The 27,373-nt window shown below is 32.8% G+C and overlaps 2 protein-coding genes across 2 annotated transcripts; one reads left to right on the forward strand and one right to left on the reverse strand.

Moving 5' to 3' along the window:
* Nucleotides 1-15,701: 15,701 nt before the first annotated feature.
* On the reverse strand, nucleotides 15,702-21,448 carry LOC134726357 (uncharacterized). The gene is made up of 4 exons (XM_063590756.1): nucleotides 21,388-21,448; nucleotides 19,413-21,002; nucleotides 16,545-16,676; nucleotides 15,702-15,790 (listed from the first exon to the last, which is right to left on the reverse strand). The coding sequence occupies exons 1-4, from the start codon at nucleotides 21,446-21,448 to the stop codon at nucleotides 15,702-15,704; spliced, it is 1,872 nt and encodes a 623-aa protein (XP_063446826.1).
* A 259-nt stretch (nucleotides 21,449-21,707) lies between these two features.
* On the forward strand, nucleotides 21,708-24,038 carry LOC134726358 (uncharacterized). Its single transcript, XM_063590757.1, has one exon. It carries the CDS (start codon nucleotides 21,708-21,710, stop codon nucleotides 24,036-24,038), a length of 2,331 nt encoding a protein of 776 aa, XP_063446827.1.
* Nucleotides 24,039-27,373: the final 3,335 nt, after the last annotated feature.

Below are 27,373 nucleotides of genomic sequence, written 5' to 3' on the forward strand. Positions count from 1 at the left end.
CGAAGAAATTTGAAGAAATTCAGATTAAAAAACTTTCGAATGACATTTTTATCGTCAAAGAAATTCGAAAATATTACAACATATTGATCAGTACATACCTTTAACACCTACTGCAATATAAATTACAAACACCCAGATTCCTACAAACCGAGCTACTAGGTCCTGAAAAAAGAAAAAAAACCAACAAAGTAATTCTGCTATGATGTTCTTGAAACGCTTTGAATACTCAACAAAGGTAAATATGAATATTATTAGATTTAACGTAAGAAGTAAAATCACAAAAATACTTAACTCCGTGGAAAATTCAAAACAGAAAGTCCCTTATCAAATGGCAACATCAAAAGCTTGAAGACATCAAACGAATTGATAACAGCTGTCATATTCCTGACTTGGTACAGACATATTCTTGTGTAAACATATGATGGATCAAACCTTGTTGTATTGCTAGGTAAACTTGTATGACAGTCGCATCACATTCCATTATATTGACACCGAAGTGATTATCAACGGTTTGATTATGTCGCAAGCTTTTTATAAACGAGGGTTAATGATGTAAGATTATAAGAATTCTGCATGAAAATGCACAGATGTAAAATATTTTTAAAATATAACTTTTCAGGATCAAATGCTGCATTTTAATGAACAGCAATATTAATTTTCATTACTTTCACTGAATTGAAAAGGCTTCGCAAGCTTAAATTTTATAACAAATTGTAGAATTTGTTTTCAATAGATCTTCGGTGACTATACAGGAAATAAAATAGATGATAAATAAAAAGGCAACAGTAGCATACCGCTGTTCGAAATTCAAAAACAAATCCGGGTTACAAACTAAAACTGAGGGAAACGTATCAAATATAAGGGAACTACGACATAACAGAAACACAACATTAAAATGTATCACACACCGAAACGAACTACAATATAATAATAGCCTTTAGAAGACCGGTAATATTCACAAAATGCATGGAATTATGTTATTTTACACAAAAACATTTACAGGTTTATTTTCAAGAAGTGTTTAAAATGTAAAGTTTTTATATGATCGTTGTTATCAACAAAACATTTGCAAGCATTTACATTTCATGGTTTTAAAACGTCTGAGATATTTGCTTCAATGATTTGGATTTAAAAACATAACTGTATAAAATCATGCATGTATTCCAATTTAAAACTATACTACTTAAGAAAGAGACCGATGTCATTGATCCGCAACTCATAGCAAATCATCGGTCTCTGAAACCATACATGTCGGAACTATTTGTATTATTATTCTTCATGTTAAAATGCCATATTTTGATTGACTATTACGAGGGTGTTAATTTACTCTATCAAATGGCTGAGCGGGTGACCATTTTTTTTAATGTTACCCTTTCGTCCAGACCAATCAAAAATTGATAATTTAATAAACAATTATTGAATTTTCATCATGTAATTAAATACAATTCTTAAGGTTCTACGTTTTGGCTCAGATTTTATTATTTGACTGTCAAAATAATAAAAAAAAAACTTCTTGCCTAACTTTTCTTGTTTTTTTTCTCTAATACCAGTAACGTTTTGTTCGTGATGTCATAAAAAAAACTTTTGAAATAAATTAACCTGTAAAAGACAATAATGATAGGACATTCAGTATAATAAATTAAATAACTTATAGCTGTGAGGGTGATAGAGCGGATCGGTACCCCTAGAAAAAGCATTGTCAACCTTGGCTTCTACGTTTTGGCTCAAATTATGTTATTTGACTGTCAAAATAAAAAAAAATCTTGCCTAACTTTTCTTGTTTTTTTCTAATACCAGTAACGTTATTTACATGACGTCATGGAAAAAACTTTTGAAATAAAATTACCTGTAAAATACAATTATGATAGGACATTCAGTATAATAAATTAAATAAATCATAGCTGTAAGGGTGATAGACCAGATTGGTACCCCTCGAAAAAGCATTGTAGGCATCACATGTAAACATATGAATGATATACTATTTTTAAGATATATTATTCAAAGTCGCCTTAAAAAAAAAGGACTATGTCCTGCTTTTTGAGACCAAACCTTGTTTGTTTGTGTTTTTGGGGATATTTGTATGCATGTTTTTAGTTATATCTAAATATGTGTCTTTAAGATTGAAAACAGGAGGTAGCGTGTAAGCATCGAACATTTCTTATTCAAAACTCCTGTATTGGAATAAAAACTTTTAAGTTTTAGTAAAGAGTGACCAGTTTAAGCTTAATATATTTTCCTTTAATTACTAAGTTATAAACATATTTTTGTTGCAAAATAACTATTGTGTGTTAATTTACTGAGAACACAAAAAGAGTGACCAGTTTAAGCTTAATATATTTTCCTTTAATTACTAAGTAAACATATTTTTGTTGCAAAATAACTATTGTGTGTTAATTTAATCATAACACAAAATCGCCTCGAACGAGAAACGTAAACAATGTTATGCTAAATATAAATTATCAGCTATGGTATTTATCTGTACAATGCTAATAAAAAAAAATTGTTTCTGTTAGGATAGATAGGTTGCGTGATAGACCAAGCAAGACACTTCTTTTGATAGAATGTTGAGAATCATGTGACTATTAATAGCAAAGATTTGTATCATTAACTAACGTTTCCATTAAAGTTTGATTGAGTCGTTGACAACTTTACATATTTAAAATTTCACAACATATTTTACAAATTCCTCAGTCCTGTTTTTGAAGTGTTCGACGCCTGAATTATACATATATATGTATTTAAAAAGGACAATCAACGTTTTTATTTAGTTCACGACTATATTGAAGATTGTTTTAATAAGGATAGTCCTTCGCCTGTCTTATCAAAAGTAGTTTTTTTCTTCGTCATTTTATTTATTCCAAACAAACGTACAACTATTAGTATTGTAATATTCATTATGATGATCCACCTAGGGGTATAATTTGATTTCGGTCTGTGTGTCCGTCCGTCCGTACGTTGACGGTTCGTCTGTCTCGCTTCATAATACAGTTTTTGATCAAGGTATATTTTTATGAAGTTTAAGTCCAATCAATTTGAAACTTAGTACACTTGTCTTCTATAATATGATCCTTTTTATTTTAATGCCAAATTAGAGTTTTGAACTGCATTTAACGATCCACTGAACATTTAAAATGATATGGCATTCATGTTCAATTGCCACATTCCTGTTGATACAATTATATAAAATTATGTTGAGATTTCTATTTTAATGGAAATGACAATATGAAATATGTGTCCCTTCATACTGGTGTTTACATTTATATATATGTCATAATGGTATATGCCAACAATTGTTTTTTACGTTGTTTTTTAAGCTGAAAGTGTCTCTCCCATTTATAAAAACGTATCAAATTTATCCTTATCTTATTTCTTAGATAGATAAATAAAAAAAAGTGGTACGTACATTATGTATAAAAAAATGATATTTGGTTTTAAACGGGGGGAAGTCCGATTTGCCCGACATTCGTTTAGGTGGGCAACTATTTCCAGATCTATCCAATGTATTTTTGTTTAGTATTCCGGAACTTAAAGAAAATAAAGAAAAAACTAACGGACCAGAGTCAAAGGGTTCAATATCTACATACCTACGGGATGTGTGCGTATTAAACTATAGCAGCAGAGCATGATGGCTTTGCGATTAAACAACCATGTTCAGCCCCATACTGGTAAAAAAGAACCATATACTATTCGACAAAGGAGAATTTGAGATATGGTCGCCTCTTTGATTTTTTTAATTTCTAAAATAATTCAAGTAATCTCAAGAGTTTTATTTATTATAATAAATAGTGCTAGTACCATTTTAGTGTCAGATATCATCAGTAAAAACTTAATTTATTTACATGTACATACACCTTCAAACTTTTTACGCGTATGGAAACACCTTCTAAATTTGTCTCTTATTGATAAATACAAATAGTCCAGTCAATCTAGCATAAATTTGACCCTAACCTGAAAGTAATTGCAACAGAAGATTTTTGAGTTTTAATCTTTAGCATTATACCCCAAATATACACAGAAAAAAGTCCCAAAAAATCTAACTTGAGGAAAACTAAAAAAATCACCATTTAAAATTCCTATGGAGATTTGCATTGAAAAGGGAAATAACTCTTGCAAAAAAGGCAGAAATATCAATAAAAATTGATACAAAATTATAACTTTACCGCTTCTATTCATCAGAATGTATTGATTCTTGTTTTTTTAGCGGTCTTTAGAGTATAACAAACAACTCTAAAGGTGTTTTCATATATTTTATCAAGCTATAATTGAGATTTCGTAATTTATTAGTTGACCATTTATTGAATTTTTCAGCATGTCAAGGTGAAGAATCTCAAATGTAATAAAAATAATTTAGCATGTATTCTTCTTTTTGTGGTTTAAAGTTTCTTAAGATAAGTAAGTTGCTGAAAAAATATAATATACAGATATAAACAATACCAAATTTTCACATTATTTTTTCAAAATGGTTACAAAGCTTCAAATTTGCAATTTCTTGAATGAAAAATGTGCGAAAAATATAAAACTACCCATAACACTTCGGTTTTGTACATTTCATGAGATGAAGATTATGTAATTAAGTAAAAAACAAACTTATAACCCCACCAAAGTATCATACTATACATAAATTTCAAGAAAAACAACCAAAAACTAACCAAAAAAGGCTAATTTTTGCAAGAGTTATCTCCCTTTCCAATGTTAATTTCCATTGTAAATCTAAAATGCTGATTTTGAGTTTTCCTCAAGTTAGATTTTATGGGACTTTTTTCTGTGTTTATAAAGGACATAATTCTATAGATTAGAACTGAAACATTTTCTGTTGCAATTAGTTTGAGGTTAAATCTTAGTTTGACTGGACTAAAAGAAGTTATAGCGAGATATGTTAATGATAAATCGTAGCACTACGTTAATAGAAAAAGCCTTCTGAAAAATTTGTTATTTGAGAAACATGAGAAATGTTAATTCAAATCCATAGATTTTGATTTACGTAAAGAAATTGTTATGGTCAAGACTACCATTCACATTCAAAAAAAATTTCTATTATAATAAGCCTCGGCCACACCTTAACGGATAGCTCGAACCGATACCTTTTTTTCAATCCGTTCATGTCCGTAAGACGTCCGCTCTTATCCGTTAGACGTCCGTCCAATACCATTTTGTGTCCGTTTAGCGTACGTTTTATCCGTCGACGTCCGTTCTGTCCGAGGGAAATTTTTAAGCATGTTCAAAACTTTCAACGGACGTCCAACGGATGATGTGTCCGTTAAACTTCCGGTAGGCGTCCGTTTTGTACGGTATTCGTCCGTTTCGTTTCCGTTTTGTATCCGTTACTTGTCCGTTATACATCCGTTGGAAATCTGGTAGACATATTCACCAACGGAGTTCTGCCGGACGTTTAACGGATAAAACGGATGCTGAACGAATGTGAAACGGACTTCTACCGGACGTATAACGGATAAAACAGATGATGAATGGATCTGACACGGATAAATGCCAATTTAATATTTCGCGTCAGAAATGCCAAATATTGGTATGTCAGATTGCTTCAGTGTCATGAAGTCTTATTATTTATAATCGATCTAAGAGTAAGGACACATCTTCACCATCAAGCAACTCTTAATCAGGCCAGACACTACCCTTTGGCGGTATTTTGAGGAACAAATCAAAACCAGGTACACAGAAACTTTTTTATTTGGTCAGTACATCAACGGACTCCAAACGGATAACAAGTTTGTCAACGGACAAGTTTTATTTTCATCCATTAGGCGTCCGTTCGTGCTATTCGGTAAGGTGTGACCACAGCTATAACATGAATATACACTAGATTGATTGTAATGTATCTGCCCGGGCTTTAGCTTTCTTACTCCCAATTATATTTATTATTTGACTGGTTCTCGTTTACAATACAAAAAAAATCAATAGTTTAAATCTACAAATTATATTCTATTAATAGGAAATTTCTATTAATAGGAAATTTTACACAATCATCTTTAGATTTTTCCAAGTTCATCCTGGTTATGATAATTATGCAGGATATCATACCTAAATGTAGTTCTATTGTCATTTTCATTATTTATCATTTCCTATTTTTTTCAAATTGCGATCCATAAAATTTAGTAACCAGAACATGATACAAAATACGATTAAAGAGCTTATTAATTTAAGAGCCTAATTATTTAAATGCGCATGTGCTACAATTTATTTTAAACTGTTGAAGGGCTACATGATAAGTTGAAGCTTAAGAAATAAGCAATACAAAAACTAGTAGAAGGATACATGTATATGTGCATGTAGATGGAATTATAATTCGTTGGAATTAATGTTTTCTGAGTTCTTAGTAATATTCATTTCAACCGTTTGTTCTTATATAACCGTACTCTCTAAATTATCGAATTATAAAGTCATTCATATTTTACAATAATAACACTAGTGTGAGTGATCGCAAGTAATTGTTAGTCTGAAATGGGTAAATAAAAGTATCATATATTGTTCAATCAAGCTTAATTATAAGCGAATCGAGTAACTGCTGAAAGGGAAAGGATTATTTACAAGAACGGTTTTATTCTGTTAATATACAACAACAAAAATGGAAGGTTTCTTAAGCTAGACAATTCCTAGATATTTTCTTTGTCCCTTACTGGTCTAAATTATGTGTAAACTCTTATTACTTTTCCCCTGAAAGTTACAATTATATGATCTTAGGTTTAAAACATTAAGATACTTTAGAACTTTGTCTGCCGTGTGAAAATAATTTGAGGGTTATACGTAAGGATTTTTATACAGATCAACATGATTATCAGCATAAATATCATTCTGAGTACAATTCAATATGAATTTATTCGTTCGCAGATTTATAATTGGAAGGGCTTTATGAAATAACAATAAAATGAACTATAATAATATTTTAACATTACCAAAAGTACAAACAACTCAAAATATAACATGTACCGATATTTATACTTATTAAGGTGTCAAAGTCACTCACATCAGTACCAACGACTTCCCTATGAATGAACCAGCAGGATACATGAGTTAACTCAAAAACAAAATGCGTAAGCAATTTTTATCGATTCTGTGATTCTGCAATTACCGTCAATATCCATTATCGGAGTTTTGCAATTGGTGCAGTTGATACAATATAAAAAAACATTTACACATTTTTTGTAGTGAGTACCCTGTAACAGAGTTGGATAACTTGATGGAGAATAGCTTGTTGACCAAAATAAATTTGAACATTGTTGAAGATAACCGCAAAACTCATATAATTTAACGTTCAACATTGCCTGAGGGATTTAGAAGTCATAAAGATTGCGTTGTCAGTATAGTAAGGTAGATCTACTGTCTTTTTCTGCGCATTCCTTTTGAGCGTGATGCAAAAATATTTTTGTATTTTACAAATATTTTTCCGAGCATATTAATTCAATATATAAAAAATTACTTAAAATAGGAAAATTAGAGATAAAGACATTAAGTGACGTGGAGAATATTAAAATGTTAAAAAAATTTGAAAACACAATAGTTTTAAAATCATTGGCAGATAATTATACATAATTTGATATTTTTCTAGAAAAAGATACCCAAGACTCCCTACCTGTAATTGGTTTGAGCTTATTCTATCGATTAATTTTATCTCAATAAGGAAATACTTCTCATCTATAAACAATATAACATATCCGAGAATTAGCTAATTTCAATGTATTTTAAGGTAGCAACCATTAAACTTTAAAAAAAAGGAGGTGGGGGGGGGGGGGGGGGGGGGGGGGCTTTCAGTCAAAATTTTATTTTATTGTGGTTAGATTTTCAACGCTATCAACCAGATTATTTTTTCAATATTTAACACTATAAGGTATGGGGAAAATCTGAATTCAGAATATTTTTGTTGTTTTCTGCTTTACCAGAATATGCTTTTTAAAAAAAAATTAAACTGGGGATCAAAATATTTGTTTGGACCCCCTCTTTTTTATATTAAAAGGTCGTTCTCTAACGAAAAAAAAACATGATTCGCGACCCTAGTATTTAATTCAAATTTGAAAGTTAATTGAAGAAGATAGCTTTTACAGAAGTTAAATAAATATCTATAACCTAAACAACGACTTCTGGGTTGATTAGACCTGCATAAGGGATTGGAAGTCCTTCAAAGCCTAAATATGCAGGTGATAGAAAATGGAAAAAGATACTCGTTTAAAATCTCATTACTGTTGATTTATCTTATAACGTCGCATCGTTAACACAGTTTATTCAATTGAACACAAACACAATAAGAAAATTGCATGGCAAAATAAACTTAATACACGCCTCCAACTTAAAAGTAACTGTGAAATCGGTGAAGCAAACCAATAAAAATATGTGTCAGAAGTAAAGAAATAAGTAGGTTGAGCAAAATTAACAAAGAACACATAAATTATATGATAGTCCCGGGAGATAAAAGATATGAGGTTACTTGAACAACATTATAAATGTTAAAATTCAATTTTAGTGGATTTTAGTGGATTTAAATAACCACATTTATTTTGTATGTGTCATAATTATCTTTGCAAAGGTTGGACGGAATGAAATTCATTCAGTGATAAGCAAACCCAGATTTCGTGATTAGATCCAGGTCGATGGTCGTTGTGTACTAATTATTGAATATACAAACTTGTCAAAATTGTTGAAAAGAACATTTGGACGAAATATGTACAGATGATTTAAAGACATGTTAAAACAAATAGATGTTAAATAAACAGATCTGAAGCATTTAAATTATAATTACAGATATTTTTAATGAATTTAAATATGGTTTGAATGTTGAAACATAGCATTAACCGGAACATTACATGTCATTTGGGAGATCTTCCATAAATTGCAAATTTACTAGTAATGATCATCTAGATGCTCTTCGTGTATCGATAGATACATTTGTAATTTATTTAGATTGCTTCGAAATGTCTTCTGATTTTTCATAAAAAAACATGATTCAAAAAACGTATATTGTAGTCTAACCCCCTTATGTATACTGTATTTCTATTTGCCATGCAATAAGGATAATAACATATTACATAGTTCGTGCTCCCGAAATGCTATTTTGGATTTACCTTCATAATAAACCCATAAACCTTTGCTGATCCAAACTGTGGATGACTTTTCATGTAATGTTTTATAATGGTTTTGATGTCCATATCTGTAGTGAATTTGGTTTTGCTGTTCTTGTTTGGGTATACCTATACTATTTGTCTCTGTTATTCAAAAAAACATTTATTTTGATATCTTTACTGTGAAGTCGTTAAAGATTACATTGTTTTTTCCTCCTCTATTTGACTCAGAATGAGTTATGTCTATTTTTTGGTCACCTCTAGCATGTGAACACTCTACAATGTCATAATGTTAAGTGATTCTGCAATTTGTTTAAGAAATTCACCACAATTGCTGCGTGATCGCCGCCCATTTCTCAATAAGTATGTTCAAACAAATGATTGGGCCGTCTTACAATCTAAGTGACGTTATAGTATTTGCTTCGTGTTGAAGACCTCACTGTGACTTTGAGATGAAGAAAAAGTAATACATGTGCTGTTTCTTTGCGTTTTTGTTTGCTTGGCATGCGTTTATTTGTGTCATGAACGGATGTCGTGTTCGTTTCTATCAATTACTGAACCGAAGGGGGATAATCAACAATATTTCTTTTATGAGACTGGTATTCGTGATACAACTTATATTTAAACGCTTTCGTTATATTTTATTTGTAAATTGGCGCAAATCAGTATTTTTTCTATGTGATGTAACACTTACACTGGTAAAAAAAATATATTTTCCAACCAATGTTGCCTACCTCCGTAAATTTTATGTTACTATCTTCATCTGGTTGTGCGGCAATGCTGGATTTTCGGCTGAATGTAACATGATTTAGGTTTCAATACAAAAATTTTGTATGCTCACTAATTTGACAACTCTCAACAAAAGACCAAATGACACAGAAATTAACAAGTAAAAGTCACCGTACGGCCATCAACAATGATTAAAATCCATACCGCATGTAGTCATCTATTACAGGCTGTTTGTTTTCTATATATAAACAACAAAAAATATTGTTTAACTTCACAAAATGTTATGTTGTGAATTAAAAGTCATCAAACACATCTGATATTTAGAACACTGGATTACTTACCATAATTATAGTATATTTTCTTTTTATCCAAAATCGTAATGATAAATAAATTTGTTACCACTAAAAAGCTTCTGGAACAGTTTAAATGGTATCAATTAAATGTTTACAAAGACTTTATGAATGTATGTTTTAATCTAGTCAAAATGCAATCTGATATGATATTGTTGTAAATCAAAAGATAACATTGTTCCAAATCTCAAAAGAAGATACAAACATGAATATATTGATGAAAATTGTGTCTTTGTCAATTCAAGTGCCTATTCCGAATCCAGATCATGTGGAACATTTCTTGTTGGTTACACTGTATCGTGGTGATTGTGTTTTTTTCGTTGCATTATTTAACGTTTTCAGTCCTTTTGGAATTATTGCATATTCAATAACCCATGGCATGTATATCATATATAAATTAACAGTATGTGTTCGTGTAGTCCTTAACTCCGCATTATTACGAATAGTTACAATAAATGTGTGCAAATGCAATTAATTTCAGTTGACAATTACAACTTGTCTTTTTAAAAATAAATGTCTCTCGAAAGAACATACAGTAATAATTTACACTCTTTCTTTTTGTATTGTCGTTAATATGATTAAAAGTGACAATTGAATATTTACGCGTTTGAACATGGTTACATTTGAAACTGTCAACAGCAAGGACTACCGATTTGATATACTAACTAATTTATTTCAAATGCGTCTTCCAACGTAACTGATAGGCTGAAGATGTTAATACTGGCCTATTAATGTGCAAATGAAAAAAAGAAAAAAAAACCAAGAACAATTTTCAGACAGAGGTTGAATTCTTTCATCGAGTCACTTACCGTTCTAGAGTTGTGACCATTACCGTTCTAAAGTTATGACCATTAATAAATTTGAAAATTGCATATATTTTTTATCGTCTCTGCCAATTTTATGAACCTTATTTACAATGTCAAAAACGAAATATTGCAGACAGAGTTTGGCAGTATTTCAACAATCGTTCTGAATTTAAAAAAAACAACAAAAAAAAACCCAACAAACTTATAACTCGGAACTTTTCAAATATTTTAGTTCCGCACTATGACATGTATTGTTCGAGTTTTTAACTTGAAAAAACGTCAAAGCTTGACCGGACATTCTTATGTTTAGTCATTAAACAATGTTAAAAGAGGGTGATCTACAATTATGAAAAAAGCATGAAAACAAGCGTTGTCAATATAGTTTAATTCATTTGATAATGGAGTTTACTATTCTAATTGATTCAAATATTTGAAGCCTTTATTTTTGTCAGGGGCAGACAACTGTTGCTTCATAGCGTACCTTCCTGGAGTAGAGACCTTTTGGACTATTCTTTCCAAAATTATGAGCTGTTATTTCCTTTTCAAGAAAATTGTCATCGTGTTAGTTGCTGGTTTTATCTTTTTTTTCTGGGGTGTGTGGAGGGGGGGGGGGGGGGGAAGGTTGACATATTTTAGATGAATATTTAAACTGTAAAGTTAATGGATCAAATGTGGTCCCTATTAACCTTTTTTTTTTCATTTTAAGGGTCGATGACTGAAGCAAGACATTTGAAACCATAATTATCATGATTATATACTGTAAAATTTGTAAACATAATATTTTTAGCCGATTTGTGTCTGAGCTAAAGTATTTATAATAATGAATAGTTAGTGTATGTATTGTACTTTATAACTTTATATAGTTATTGCTTTAATTAGCGTAGCATAATCAATTAAATCCAAAATAAAATTCCGTAGCTGTAAAAATATCCCATGAGGACGCGGTGTGCCAGTGTAAGATCATCCCGATGGCCTGAGGCTAGAGGGTGATATTACACTGACACACTTAGTCCGAATAGGATAATTATTTTACATCTAAACCGTTCTAGATAAAATTAAAAAAAAATATAAACGCTTAATAAAATTTAGTTTAGAACGCCACACAATAATTATTAGATACTTTATATATTACTATATAGTATAAATACCCTTTATGAGCCCCGGACACAATGTTTAAATATGTTAAATTTACAAAGAGTTTGTATCCAGTCACTCTTGTGTGTAGGGATATGAATCGTGGATTTATATACTAAATGTCTTGAGTTTGGATCTCAGCATAGACACCTAATGTTTTCAACATAAATTTTGATTGTCTTTTCCGAATAATGATTCTAAGTTTTATTGTGGTTTGACATTCCCGCCAAAATGTTGCAGAACGAAGGAAAGCATGCAAAACAAAAAAAACTCTTGTGTGATCTATATCTGAAAGGGGTAATTCGGGTTCAGACCACGCCTGATTTGGAAAAAAATACTCACTTTTTATGATTCAACTTGTCACTTGTAACATAAAATAGCTATTTCTATACACAAAATACCGGACGTGTGAACTCCGACTTAGAATAACGTTTCCAGGTAGGGTGACATGTCTTCTTGCGAACTGTTGGCATGTTCTCTGCAGCTGTCTGAATGTTCATTTTTATTTTGCCGCTGGACGCTAATTAGCCATACATAGTCATTATTTGAAGTTGTTGCTGGTAAAACTGTTGAGAGAAAATGATCGGGAAATAAAGATAAAACATGTTTGTATTGTTATTTTTAAATCCAATAGACTTAGAGTTTTCAGTTTAAAATCTGTGTTATAAAACAACTGTATTTTTTTACAAAATTATCCACCCCTTTCAGATTTCAGCATAATTATGTTTACAAAATGTTCTTTTAAGTCTTATTGATTATGTTTGATTGCCGTTATTTTTATTGTTAAGTATACATTTAAAGATTTATGTTCCGTAATTCGAGTTATTACAGTTGAAGAACTCATTTCCTGCATCGAGCTTGTTTCCGTATATGGCGGAACATATAGGATGAACATAGAGATGAAAGATACCAGAGGGACAGTCACTCTCATAGATCGAACAAAAAATGCCAAATAGAATGGCTTAAAAAGGAAAAGACAATCAGACAAATAATAGTACACAAGACACAACATAGAAAACTAAAGACTAAGCAACATGCACTCCACCCATCCTGCTCACATAGGGTGCCCGTCGTCTTGCTCATGTTATTAAAAAAAACGATAAATAGTCTAATTCGGTAGGTCAGATTCGTAAAAAGGGAACGGGATTGTAGTTACGACATACGAAACATATCCGATATCATCTGTGGAACGGATATTTTATGACGGTCAATCAACTCGTGATGGCGCCCGTAAAATTTACGACGGAATGATTTCAACTTCACCATTCGGAACTCTTGGTTTGATTGTTTCCTTACGAGCAGCAACCCTCTATCAAGGAAATCATGAGAGGAAATACAAGCTCGGGAATAGCGTATCAATTGGGATATATATACCCCGTATGCAGATGCTGCTGGAATGATGTACTTAGAAATGGGAAGTTCGAAATTGGGAATCTGAAATCATCTCTTATGTCGTAAAGTTTTGTTTTCAACCGACCCTCATTGTCAATTTCTAGATGTAAGTCAATACATGAAGCAGACTTTTTTTGTTTTATTTAGTGAGAGAACATCATCTATAAAGCGGATGATATCTTATTATCAATCGCTATGACTTCTGGCGACTGTCGACAGTCAAATAGTAAGTGGTGACGTCCCGTTAGTCCCGTTAGTCCGACCCTCATTATTCTACCATCCCAAAGTTCCGACAATTTATTATACTGTCAATGCATCTGTTAAAAGTGCATTTAATTTGGTTATTTTTTTCTGACTTTACCATTTCAAACGATTGATATGGGTATCCCGATTATCGCTCTATACCAGACTTGATATTTAGGTTTTCAGTTACGTTACGTGTTGAATATTTGGAAAGAAATATAACGTTTTTACATGCCCACCTATGGTCCCAGGGTTAAAAAAGGGGTAATTATAATATAATCTGTATAGTTAACACACTAAAGTAGTTATACCATCGACGTAATGGAGTGGTTGTTGGCTGATAAACATCCAGTTGCAAATATTCCATGTTCAGGACTAGAACAACTAAACAGTAACTACAATGAGTAGGTGCTATAAAAGAGGCCGTCTGGGATAAAGGTTTCAGAAATTTAGAGTGCCCCGGGAAAATAAAGGTAAAATGGATAGGGACAGAAACCTAAACCAGAGGAAACCTAAACAGTTGTTGCAAGGGTTCTAAACGTTCAAAGAGCGTGACACTTTTTTTACACGAGGCATTTAATTTAACGTCCCCATTCTCTCCGGGAAAACTGTAAACCTGAACATTTAGCACAGCCAAACAGTTACCCTACTTTGACTAGGGTTTTACTGCCGGTCGAAAGAAGACCTATGGTGACAATATTTATATTCCCTATTAACCATTGACACGTCAAACAAGACTTCTCTGGACTAAGAAGCATGTATTGTAAAGCATGCTTTGAAGTTTTAGTTACACCTCAATTGAACCACGCCATCAACAGAGGTCAGTTATGATTTGAACAAACCTAACGGGTACGCATACATACCAACTAAAAGTATCCTTCGTACCAGCAGTTTTACGAGTAAATTTGAATGATATCAACTTCTACTCCAGTAGAACAAGCTTATACTTTGTTTTCTACCGACACAAAACATGTTATCAGTAATCCTTATGGCAATAAAACAGATAAATAATCCATATAATAAACGGCTAACCGCAAAAGTCACTTTTTGATGCAAACGGAATGTTTAAATAGTATGTAAGACGGAATGAGACATACAATTGTGTTAGTTGTTGTAGCTGACCAATTGAATGTGTCTTATATACATGTTTATTTAAATTGAATAATGCACGGTTATATCCCAATGGGGTTGAAGGCATAAATAAATCAACAAAATAAGTTCACCACAGAAATAACAGTTAAAGAACAAAACATTATTCATGTTATATACATTTTATAGATATGTACTTAGGAAATGATCGAAATAGGTCATTTTAACAATTTTGTTTTTAAAGCTTTTTTGTGTAATTCACATTTCTTTGTTAAAAAAAAATACATGTCATTTCGGGCTTTTTATAGCTGACTATGCGGTATGGGCTTTGCTAATTGTTGAAGGCCGTACGGTGACTTATAGTTGTAAATTTCTGTGGTATTTTGGTCTCTTGTAGAGAGTTGTTTCATTGGCAAGCATACCCCATCTTCTATTTTATATGCATAGGAAAGGTTTAAAATTAAGTAAAAATAGCAACAAAAAAATGTGTCTTATCTTTTATTAAAGTTGTAGCTAAAACTAATTATTTTTAAAAGTTATATAATAATCTATTACTTTTTTTTATTTAGATGCATTGGTCTGATTAAATGTTAACTGACACATTTTGCCACTGCTGACAGACATGAATAGTACATAATAGACTAAAAGTAATAAGTAGCAAGTAAAACAGACACATAGTGTTTGTTGGACAAAATATAATATTACAAAAATAATTTGTGTATCACTTTAACCAAGTAAATGTACTAGAAAAACTACATTTAGCTACTCTATTAATGAAAACAAACAAAACAAGTTTATTTAAAACATCTAAGGTATCACTGCAATACAAATGTTATCACTAAAATTCAAATATTACAAAAAGCAGAATTTTCAAAATTATCTAGTATCAACTTTCATCGTAGGAATGACATCATGGATACAATAACAGGTACCAGGTACATGTATGACAGATTTGCGAATTTGACAACACTATTTAGGCTGCCTGAAAAAGTTTCAAAACACAACACTTATTTAAATAAGCTATACAAATGTTTTCTTACTCTATCAATATTACTTCGATAAATAACATGATAAAATAAACTTTATATTATTTGCCTCTTGCTTGTTTCCTTGACTTAATTTGCGAACTTTTTATGAACTAAATATGTGCCTAAAACCCTTAAATTTGATCATAAATACTAATAATTGAAAAAAATCAAGATTGAGAAGACAATATGATTAATTCAATCATAGAAACAATTTTTTGGTCGTTGTATGTAGCGGAAATACACGTCACAGAAACACTTCGTTATAATATACCAGTAGTCGTATTTGTGTTTCCTGCCATTTTGGTCAAATAAACGATTCATTTTTGTAAACTTATTTTCCCAAATGATAGAAAACAAAGATTTGACCGAGAAAGAAACCAAGTTTTTAGGAATAAGACTAAGAGGTTGGTACGTCATAATCGGGTTTCGTCTATTCTACATACATGTAATGCACCAACCCTCGATTGAAACAATCGTTAAGTGTCAGCTACTTCAAAATTATAACTGTCATTGCCTTCTGTTATTAGCTGTGTGAAATATTGAAAGACTCCTTCTTATATTATACTTGTATGTGACTACCCTGATATTTATGATAAATTATAGATCATAGAAGTGACAAAATAAAAATTCCCAGTGTAACGGCGACTGTGACCAGTGTATCTCTTATATTGCAATTTAGCTCGTAACTTCGTATTAGTATAAACTTACACATGGTAGGAGTGGCAGTTGGTGTTGCAGTATAACCTGCATTACACACACATGTTTGAGTATCAGTGGTGTCACATTCTGCATTGGTTACACATTGACTTGTAGCAACACAAGCGACAGATGGTTCTTTTTCTGCAATTATAATACACAAAAATATATTGAGTATGCGTCAATGTGACAGTTGTAAAATAAAATGAAAAATAAAAGGAGTTTAACATTTTTTCTTGGAATGCTAGATAGGTGCATATATAGTACATATAACTGTTTATTAAGGAGAGTGTATTTTTATGAATAAAACAATTAACAGTTGCTATATCGAAGGTATTACCTCATAATTCTCAAAAGTAAGAATAACCAACACCACTAAATTTAACTAATGATAAATTAGGCCGTAAGTTTTCTCAATTGAACTCTTTCCTTTTTTTCATGTCGGTGCCTTTTGTAGCCGACCTCAATATATAAGTGTTTCTCATTGCTAAAGGCTGTATGGTTGCCTTTAATTGAGGTTATCTACTTCATTTAAACTTTGATCGATCATAGTTTTCTCATCGGCAATCATACCTTATTTCCCTCTTTTTACACTGACTTGGTTCTAAAGTGATAAATGCAGAACTCTTTCTTTAATTCATAAACGAAGACGATTCAAAACGAATGCTTGTTTGAAGTGTTCAATCAATATCGAGGAAAAGATCAAGATATTTAGCAGACCTATTAGTTTTTGCAGTATACTTAATCTGAAATTTGGATACACAAGTTCGTGCAATCACTGACTGAAATGTTGCGTATTTACTTTTAGGACATCTTATATATATCTTTACACAATGATCATTTATAGTATAACCAGTTATCCTTTGATATAAGAGTATTTCTCAATTCAACATTCGAGAATTATCGTTTTTATAAAATACATGTATTTCGAGGTATAGACAATTATAAGTGTACCCTGTGGTTAAGGGTTCGTCAACGTTTGGTAGAAGTGTTTGGACTTAAATGGTCTATTTATTGACGGCAGATAAATAATGCACCCATGTTTTAGCTTTTGAAACAGTTAAGCATTCGATATCAAAAACACAATGAATCTAGTAAATTTAGTACATTGATCGTTTATTTTTAGAACACTAAGCAATACAGAAGCACAATGAGTGTGTAATGACTAAACAGAAATTATTCAAATATATTTAAGTACGCAGATTACCTCAGCTTAATACGATTACGATGTACTACCATAAACTAGTACACAAAGAAGGTATTACTTTTAACAAAAACAAATTGACACTCATAGGAAAATGTATTATTTAAGAAATATGACATTAGAATCCAGTAAGCATTTTCAACTGGTTAATGTTCATATGTTATTTCAATAAAAAGGTTTATCGCTATTTTATGAAATTTTCCTTTGATCTTATTAACTGACAATTTCCTTTCTCAGCACAGTAGAGTTACATGAAAAATAATTGCTAGAAACTTAGAGCGCACGTGCCGCTGTCACATGACCAAATCAACGCCACAAAATTGACGTCATAGGTCAATTGTTTAGAAAAATTGATACCATTCTATATCAGATTTATAACTATGCTATTTGATGTCTTTTATAAAAAATACAAAAAAAATAATATCGATTGAACAGTTTTCGTATTTAGATAATTAATTGTATTATCTAGCTATGTCTGTATTTCTTCTAAATCAAACTGCAAAATAAATAAATCGTGTACACATATATATATATATATATATATATAAGTGTCTAAGAATGTAACTTTAACACACTAATGAGTGTTATAAAATTAGGTGTTATATTTTATATATTATTCACGCAATATTTCGCTAAACAAATTAGCTTCATCGGGCGTGTGCATCTATCAAGGTGAAATCGGATGCAATTTTATATATATATATATATATATAGATTGCCTAACAATGTAATTTTAACACACTATTTAATATGTAAATATAAGAATGTTTAAAATATTTACAAAATGATGAAAATAAACGCAATATTTCGCTAGACCAACTAGCTTTATCAAGCGTGCATCTATCCAGGTGAAATCGGATGTAGATGATAAGAAACTTTTGCAGCTCAATGTATATGTTGAACTTAGCTGCCTTGAAAATAAGAAAAAAATTTAAAAAAGTTTTGCAGCTCAATGTCTATGTTGAATTTGGATTGAGCTGCCTTAAAAATAAAAAAATAAATAATTTTTTGCAGCTCCATGTATATGTTGCTCTTGGATTTAGCTGCCTTAAAAATACATAATTGGAAGTTGAAATTAGCAACGTCCATTGGCCGATATTACGGGATAAAAAGGACGATGCTTTGTTTTTAAATTATTCTTTATCTTTCCTGTATCTTTTCTCGTCTTTTTCGTTAAGACCATCAGGTTCTAAAGTGTGGAGTTGGTGGATCCAAAAGTTTTCTCTTCTCCTTCTCGCCGTGGTGTCCCACTCGGTGTTGACTTCTATAATTTGGAAAGTGACATTTTCAAAAGGATGTTTCGTAGAACGAAGATGTCTTGTGAGAGGACAGTTTTTATTGGTTTTGTACGATGAACGATGGTTATTAAGCCGAATATTAAATTTGTCCATTGTTTCTCCCACATACTGAATGCCACAAGTGTCACATGTTAATATATAAATTGAGTTCTCCGTTTTGCAGTTGGAATTTGAGTAGATGGTATAATTTTGTTTAGTAACGGAGCTGATGAAAGAACTGTTTGTATTGGCAGCTTTACAACACAAACAATTCCTTCGACCACATTGTTTGTAGCAACCGGGCGATGGAGTAGGCTGCTTTACTAATACAGAAGTCACTAACTTGTCACGGATGTTTTTAGGTCTTCTGAAGGCCATGACTGGTGGTGATGAAAATACTTTTTTTTAGATTTAAATCATTTTCTATAATTTTCCAATGCTTCTGAACAATGGATGACACATTTTTAAAATCAGGATGGTAAGTGAGTACAAGGGGTGTTCTGTTAGCTGCTTTATTCTTATCTTTGTACTCAAGAAGTTCTTGGCGACTAGTTTTGTTTGCTCTTTCGAAAGCGCTATCAATGATGTTGTTATTGTATCCTCGAACAACTAGATGTTTACGAAGTTGTCCAAGTCTAGCATCTTTCGTATTTTCATTAGAGCATATTCTCTTGATTCGTAATGCCTGGCTGAATGGGATACCACGGGAGCAATGTTTAGGATGGCAACTTGTTGGAGAAAGGAATTGATGTTTGTCCGTTTGTTTGGTATGAAGGTCCGTTATAATGGTTCCGTTCTTGATGTAACTCGTAGTATCGAGGAAGTTAATTTTCTCCATAGAGAATTCAGATGTAAATTTTATTGAATGGTGGAAAGAGTTACAGTGTTCTAGAAATTCATTAAGATGTTCTTGTGAATCTGTCCATTTGAAATCAATATCGTCAATGAATCGGAACCATGATAAGGGCTGATATGGAGCACTAGCCAAGAGGCGTTTTTCAAGTTGGCCCATAAATATGTTGGCATATGACGGTGCCATTTTTGTGCCCATACTAGTACCGTCTATCTGGAGATAGTGTTTTTCATTGAAAGAGAAGTTGTTATTCTCCAGTACTAGTTTGAGAAGTGTAACAAGGCATTCGGTAGGAGGATTTTTTTCACTACGAGTGTTCCATGCCTCTTCACACGCTGCTATTCCTTCGTCTTGTGGAATGTTGGTATATAAAGAAGACACGTCCATGGATGCAAGTATAGTATTGCTTGGTAAAGGATTGAGGCTTTCCATTTTCTTTAGATAATCAGTTGTGTCTTGAATGAATGATGGTAGTTCTTTCACATGAGGTCTTAGATGATGGTCTACAAATTCTGATATCTTTTCAGTTGGATGACTATTCGCTGATACAATTGGTCGACCTGGATTGCCAAATTTATGTATTTTAGGCAACATATAGAATCGTCCGGCCTTTGCTTCGTTCTCAAGAGGTCGGAGATAATCAAAGGTGTCATTGTCTATATGCTTGTTGTCGAACATCTCTTGTAGGATGGTGTTGATCCTTCGAATAGTATTAAGCGTTGGATCTGTGGTTAATTGTTTATAAAAATTAGAGTTTGAAAGTTGGCGATTCCCCTCTGCTATATAATCTGTTTTATTCATGACAACCACAGCACCCCCTTTGTCGGCAGGTTTTATTACAATATCCTCTTGATCTTTTAATGCTTTCAAAGCTATACTTTCTGACTTGGATAAATTATAATTTCTTGTATTTGTTATACAGGACTTTATATCAGACCTCACGTAGTTAATGAATGACTCCAAGTTATCATTTTTACTCTTTGGTGGTTTCCATGAACTTTTTTTCCTAAATTTTGGGATGGACGTGACTTCTTCATTAGTGTCAGTATCTGAATCTGTTAATCCGGCTTCTTCAAGGTTTTTCTTGCCCCTATTGTAGAAAAAATGCGTGCTACTGGAGATAATAATATAAGTGCCTATAAATAGCAGCACATGACATACAAATCTATGGGAGTGTGGATTAATCAGTACAGAGATTAATTCAATTACACAAATAAAATTATAGATTGCCTAACAATGTAATTTTAACACACTATTTAATATGTAAATATAAGAATGTTTAAAATATTTACACTCCCATAGATTTGTATGTCATGTGCTGCTATTTATAGGCACTTATATTATTATCTCCAGTAGCACGCATTACACACATGTTTGTGTAATCCATTCAAATCTATCGCTATCTTTACAACATGGATAGCGCTCAGCATTTCAAGAAACTAAGATCTTTAACTAAAAAGAAACTACAAACCGAACATCATTTATCAAACTTACAAAATTATATTCAAAGTAAAACTGTACCAAAAGGTTTAAACATCAAAGTGAGTCCCCAGGCACCGGGACACAAATCCAAAAGATTCATGAGCCGTTGGAATGAAATTCTGTTTAACTGCTCAATCCAGCTTCTTCAACTGTTACTTTCTTTTACAACCACAAATTACAATCAAATTGTAAATGAAATATCATATATCATCAACAATAGTAACATTTCTCGTGACGATTTAGCAATAATTAAACGTTGCCTCGCAGATATTGAAAAAATTGAACTATCGAAACATAAAGAAAAACAAAAAAATAAATTTCAAAGAGATAAAATTCAAACTGTCAATTTAAATCAGCCTATGCATGATATTAATACAACAAACCATAAGACCCCTAGAAAAAGAAAATTTAAAAGACGGAAACAAAAACCTGAAAGCATTGTTGTAAATTTGTCATCTAAAGAACTTACACGTGCTGAGGAATCTCTTTTAAGTAAAGGTTTAAATTTCTGTCCCATCCTATCAACTGTAAATAACTTTCAGCTAGACGAAGACCTAGACCAATTCGCTAGACGTTTACGCTTGAAAGATTTTTTCTACAATAGGGGCAAGAAAAACCTTGAAGAAGCCGGATTAACAGATTCAGATACTGACACTAATGAAGAAGTCACGTCCATCCCAAAATTTAGGAAAAAAAGTTCATGGAAACCACCAAAGAGTAAAAATGATAACTTGGAGTCATTCATTAACTACGTGAGGTCTGATATAAAGTCCTGTATAACAAATACAAGAAATTATAATTTATCCAAGTCAGAAAGTATAGCGTTGAAAGCATTAAAAGATCAAGAGGATATTGTAATAAAACCTGCCGACAAAGGGGGTGCTGTGGTTGTCATGAATAAAACAGATTATATAGCAGAGGGGAATCGCCAACTTTCAAACTCTAATTTTTATAAACAATTAACCACAGATCCAACGCTTAATACTATTCGAAGGATCAACACCATCCTACAAGAGATGTTCGACAACAAGCATATAGACAATGACACCTTTGATTATCTCCGACCTCTTGAGAACGAAGCAAAGGCCGGACGATTCTATATGTTGCCTAAAATACATAAATTTGGCAATCCAGGTCGACCAATTGTATCAGCGAATAGTCATCCAACTGAAAAGATATCAGAATTTGTAGACCATCATCTAAGACCTCATGTGAAAGAACTACCATCATTCATTCAAGACACAACTGATTATCTAAAGAAAATGGAAAGCCTCAATCCTTTACCAAGCAATACTATACTTGCATCCATGGACGTGTCTTCTTTATATACCAACATTCCACAAGACGAAGGAATAGCAGCGTGTGAAGAGGCATGGAACACTCGTAGTGAAAAAAATCCTCCTACCGAATGCCTTGTTACACTTCTCAAACTAGTACTGGAGAATAACAACTTCTCTTTCAATGAAAAACACTATCTCCAGATAGACGGTACTAGTATGGGCACAAAAATGGCACCGTCATATGCCAACATATTTATGGGCCAACTTGAAAAACGCCTCTTGGCTAGTGCTCCATATCAGCCCTTATCATGGTTCCGATTCATTGACGATATTGATTTCAAATGGACAGATTCACAAGAACATCTTAATGAATTTCTAGAACACTGTAACTCTTTCCACCATTCAATAAAATTTACATCTGAATTCTCTATGGAGAAAATTAACTTCCTCGATACTACGAGTTACATCAAGAACGGAACCATTATAACGGACCTTCATACCAAACAAACGGACAAACATCAATTCCTTTCTCCAAAAAGTTGCCATCCTAAACATTGCTCCCGTGGTATCCCATTCAGCCAGGCATTACGAATCAAGAGAATATGCTCTAATGAAAATACGAAAGATGCTAGACTTGGACAACTTCGTAAACATCTAGTTGTTCGAGGATACAATAACAACATCATTGATAGCGCTTTCGAAAGAGCAAACAAAACTAGTCGCCAAGAACTTCTTGAGTACAAAGATAAGAATAAAGCAGCTAACAGAACACCCCTTGTACTCACTTACCATCCTGATTTTAAAAATGTGTCATCCATTGTTCAGAAGCATTGGAAAATTATAGAAAATGATTTAAATCTAAAAAAAGTATTTTCATCACCACCAGTCATGGCCTTCAGAAGACCTAAAAACATCCGTGACAAATTAGTGACTTCTGTATTAGTAAAGCAGCCTACTCCATCGCCCGGTTGCTACAAACAATGTGGTCGAAGGAATTGTTTGTGTTGTAAAGCTGCCAATACAAACAGTTCTTTCATCAGCTCCGTTACTAAACAAAATTATACCATCTACTCAAATTCCAACTGCAAAACGGAGAACTCAATTTATATATTAACATGTGACACTTGTGGCATTCAGTATGTGGGAGAAACAATGAACAAATTTAATATTCGGCTTAATAACCATCGTTCATCGTACAAAACCAATAAAAACTGTCCTCTCACAAGACATCTTCGTTCTACGAAACATCCTTTTGAAAATGTCACTTTCCAAATTATAGAAGTCAACACCGAGTGGGACACCACGGCGAGAAGGAGAAGAGAAAACTTTTGGATCCACCAACTCCACACTTTAGAACCTGATGGTCTTAACGAAAAAGACGAGAAAAGATACAGGAAAGATAAAGAATAATTTAAAAACAAAGCATCGTCCTTTTTATCCCGTAATATCGGCCAATGGACGTTGCTAATTATGTATTTTTAAGGCAGCTAAATCCAAGAGCAACATATACATGGAGCTGCAAAAAATTATTTATTTTTTTATTTTTAAGGCAGCTCAATCCAAATTCAACATAGACATTGAGCTGCAAAACTTTTTTAAATTTTTTTCTTATTTTCAAGGCAGCTAAGTTCAACATATACATTGAGCTGCAAAAGTTTCTTATCATCTACATCCGATTTCACCTGGATAGATGCACGCTTGATAAAGCTAGTTGGTCTAGCGAAATATTGCGTTTATTTTCATCATTTTGTAAATATTTTAAACATTCTTATATTTACATATTAAATAGTGTGTTAAAATTACATTGTTAGGCAATCTATAATTTTATTTGTGTAATTGAATTAATCTCTGTACTGATTAATCCACACTCCCATAGATTTGTATGTCATGTGCTGCTATTTATAGGCACTTATATATATATATATATATATATATAGCGGGACGGCTGCAGTGCAGGCGATTTGGTGTCACGATATCACAGTAGCATGGGTTCTAATCCCGGCGAGGGAAGAACCAAAAATTTGCGAAAGCAAATTTACAGATCTAACATTGTTTGGTTGATGTTTAGACGAGTTGTATATACATTATGTACACAGCCATGTATCACCATCATTGATGGCGATCCGATGGATACATCTGTTGTAGGGTTGTCACTGACTCAGACGTACTTATGAATATAATTATTTTCTGTGACTGTATCTTACATTAATTTGTAGGATCCTTTACTATAGATAATTTAGCTGATCTGTAACAATAACATCTTCATGCCTTATATATCATGTACTGTAGTACGCCGCTAGATTAAAACTGACGTGGAAAGGTAACATATGGCCACCGAAAGCTCTTTTTTTGAGAGCCCAGGTGGTCGTGTGGTCTAGCGGGACGGCTGCAGTGCAGGCGATTTGGTGTCACGATATCACAGTAGCATGGGTTCGAATCCCGGCGAGGGAAGAACCAAAAATTTGCGAAAGCAAATTTACAGATCTAACATTGTTTGGTTGATGTTTAGACGAGTTGTATATACATTATGTACACAGCCATGTATCACCATCATTGATGGCGATCCGATGGATACATCTGTTGTAGGGTTGTCACTGACACAGACGTACTTATGAATATAATTATTTTCTGTGACTGTATCTTACATTAATTTGTAGGATCCTTTACTATAGATAATTTAGCTGATCTGTAACAATAACATCTTCATGCCTTATATATCATGTACTGTAGTACGCCGCTAGATTAAAACTGACGTGGAAAGGTAACATATGGCCACCGAAAGCTCTTTTTTTGAGAGCCCAGGTGGTCGTGTGGTCTAGCGGGACGGCTGCAGTGCAGGCGATTTGGTGTCACGATATCACAGTAGCATGGGTTAGAATCCCGGCGAGGGAAGAACCAAAAATTTGCGAAAGCAAATTTACAGATCTAACATTGTTGGGTTGATGTTTAGGATGTTTAGACGAGTTGTATATATATATATATATATACAACTCGTCTAAACATCAACCCAACAATGTTAGATCTGTAAATTTGCTTTCGCAAATTTTTGGTTCTTCCCTCGCCGGGATTCGAACCCATGCTACTGTGATATCGTGACACCAAATCGCCTGCACTGCAGCCGTCCCGCTAGACCACACGACCACCTGGGCTCTCAAAAAAGAGCTTTCGGTGGCCATATGTTACCTTTCCACGTCAGTTTTAATCTAGCGGCGTACTACAGTACATGATATATAAGGCATGAAGATGTTATTGTTACAGATCAGCTAAATTATCTATAGTAAAGGATCCTACAAATTAATGTAAGATACAGTCACAGAAAATAATTATATTCATAAGTACGTCTGAGTCAGTGACAACCCTACAACAGATGTATCCATCGGATCGCCATCAATGATGGTGATACATGGCTGTGTACATAATGTATATACAACTCGTCTAAACATCAACCCAACAATGTTAGATCTGTAAATTTGCTTTCGCAAATTTTTGGTTCTTCCCTCGCCGGGATTCGAACCCATGCTACTGTGATATCGTGACACCAAATCGCCTGCACTGCAGCCGTCCCGCTAGACCACACGACCACCTGGGCTCTCAAAAAAGAGCCTTCGGTGGCCATATGTTACCTTTCCACGTCAGTTTTAATCTAGCGGCGTACTACAGTACATGATATATAAGGCATGAAGATGTTATTGTATATATATATAAAACGTCTGTATAGTAGTCAACGATTTTCCCCACGTGGGCGCTGGATCGTTACGAATAACGATACATGTACACAATAAATAAATTATATAAACGCCTAAAAAAGTGTACACAACAACTCCAAATACAAAAAAAGGTAACTATAAATGTAATTATTTATAAATATTTCGGATAACAGATATCCTTCGTCAGTCAGATTCTGATGTGAAATGAATCATCTTTGAGTCTCGTTAGATTAAACTTTTACTAAATCTTGAATTTTATACAATAAAAAAAGTCAAACCGAACATCAGTAAAGACGCTTGCACCATTCTAAAAAATGTTAACATGACATAGGTTATATGGTTTATTACAACAGAGAGCTCATATATATGCTTTAAATACAAATAATAATGTGCGATTTGAACTAGCACAATTCTAAAACTGTATCGGGAACGACAATTATGATGGTATAACATGTATACGCATGATAACGTCTGTAAAATTACCAAATAGACAGCACTGCTGGACGATCTAAATATTTGAAATTGAGAGTAAAGTAGTTACAACAGAGTCTGAATATATAAACATCGTGAACAAACGGCCGTAAAAATGTAATAATATTTTTTACTAAGTATAACTAGAAAAACGTGGCTAGGTACTTATTTATCCCTCAAAAAATTAAGCAATTTAAATTGGTATCTTCAACAAATGTATTTAACAAATGAAAAAGGTTAAGAAAAAGAAACAGAGACTGTAATAATAAGTAATATAACCTGAATGTGAAGCACTACACGGAGTCGAACTACATCTTTTCATTTATCCCATTTGGTGCCAAAGTTGTTAATTTTCGTATCCAAAATCTTTCCCGAGCGAGTCTATCCTCCTTAGACCAAGCAGAGTTGTGGTCAATGATTTTAATGGTCAGTCGATTGAGATCTGCCTTAGTGTGGCCAGGGGATCTCAAATGTCGACTGAGAGGGAGGTCTGGCTTGCATTGGTAGTCGCTACGATGGCCGTTCATTCGTTTGTGAAACGGCTGTTCTGACTCGCCAACATACTGT

The sequence above is a fragment of the Mytilus trossulus genome, chromosome 7 (assembly GCF_036588685.1).
Source record: "Mytilus trossulus isolate FHL-02 chromosome 7, PNRI_Mtr1.1.1.hap1, whole genome shotgun sequence".
Classification (NCBI taxonomy): domain Eukaryota; kingdom Metazoa; phylum Mollusca; class Bivalvia; order Mytilida; family Mytilidae; genus Mytilus; species Mytilus trossulus.

Coding starts and splice junctions, on each gene's coding strand:
- LOC134726357 (XM_063590756.1), bottom strand. CDS start 21,448: ATGAATCTTTTGGATTTGTGTCCCGGTGCCTGGGGACTCACTTTGATG. Junction 21,003..21,387: donor TTTGATGTTTAAACCTTTTG/GTACAGTTTTAC, acceptor TGCTATTTATAG/GCACTTATATTATTATCTCC. Junction 15,791..16,544: donor AACTGCCACTCCTACCATGT/GTAAGTTTATAC, acceptor AAACTTTTTCAG/GCAGCCTAAATAGTGTTGTC.
- LOC134726358 (XM_063590757.1), top strand. CDS start 21,708: ATGCATGATATTAATACAACAAACCATAAGACCCCTAGAAAAAGAAAA.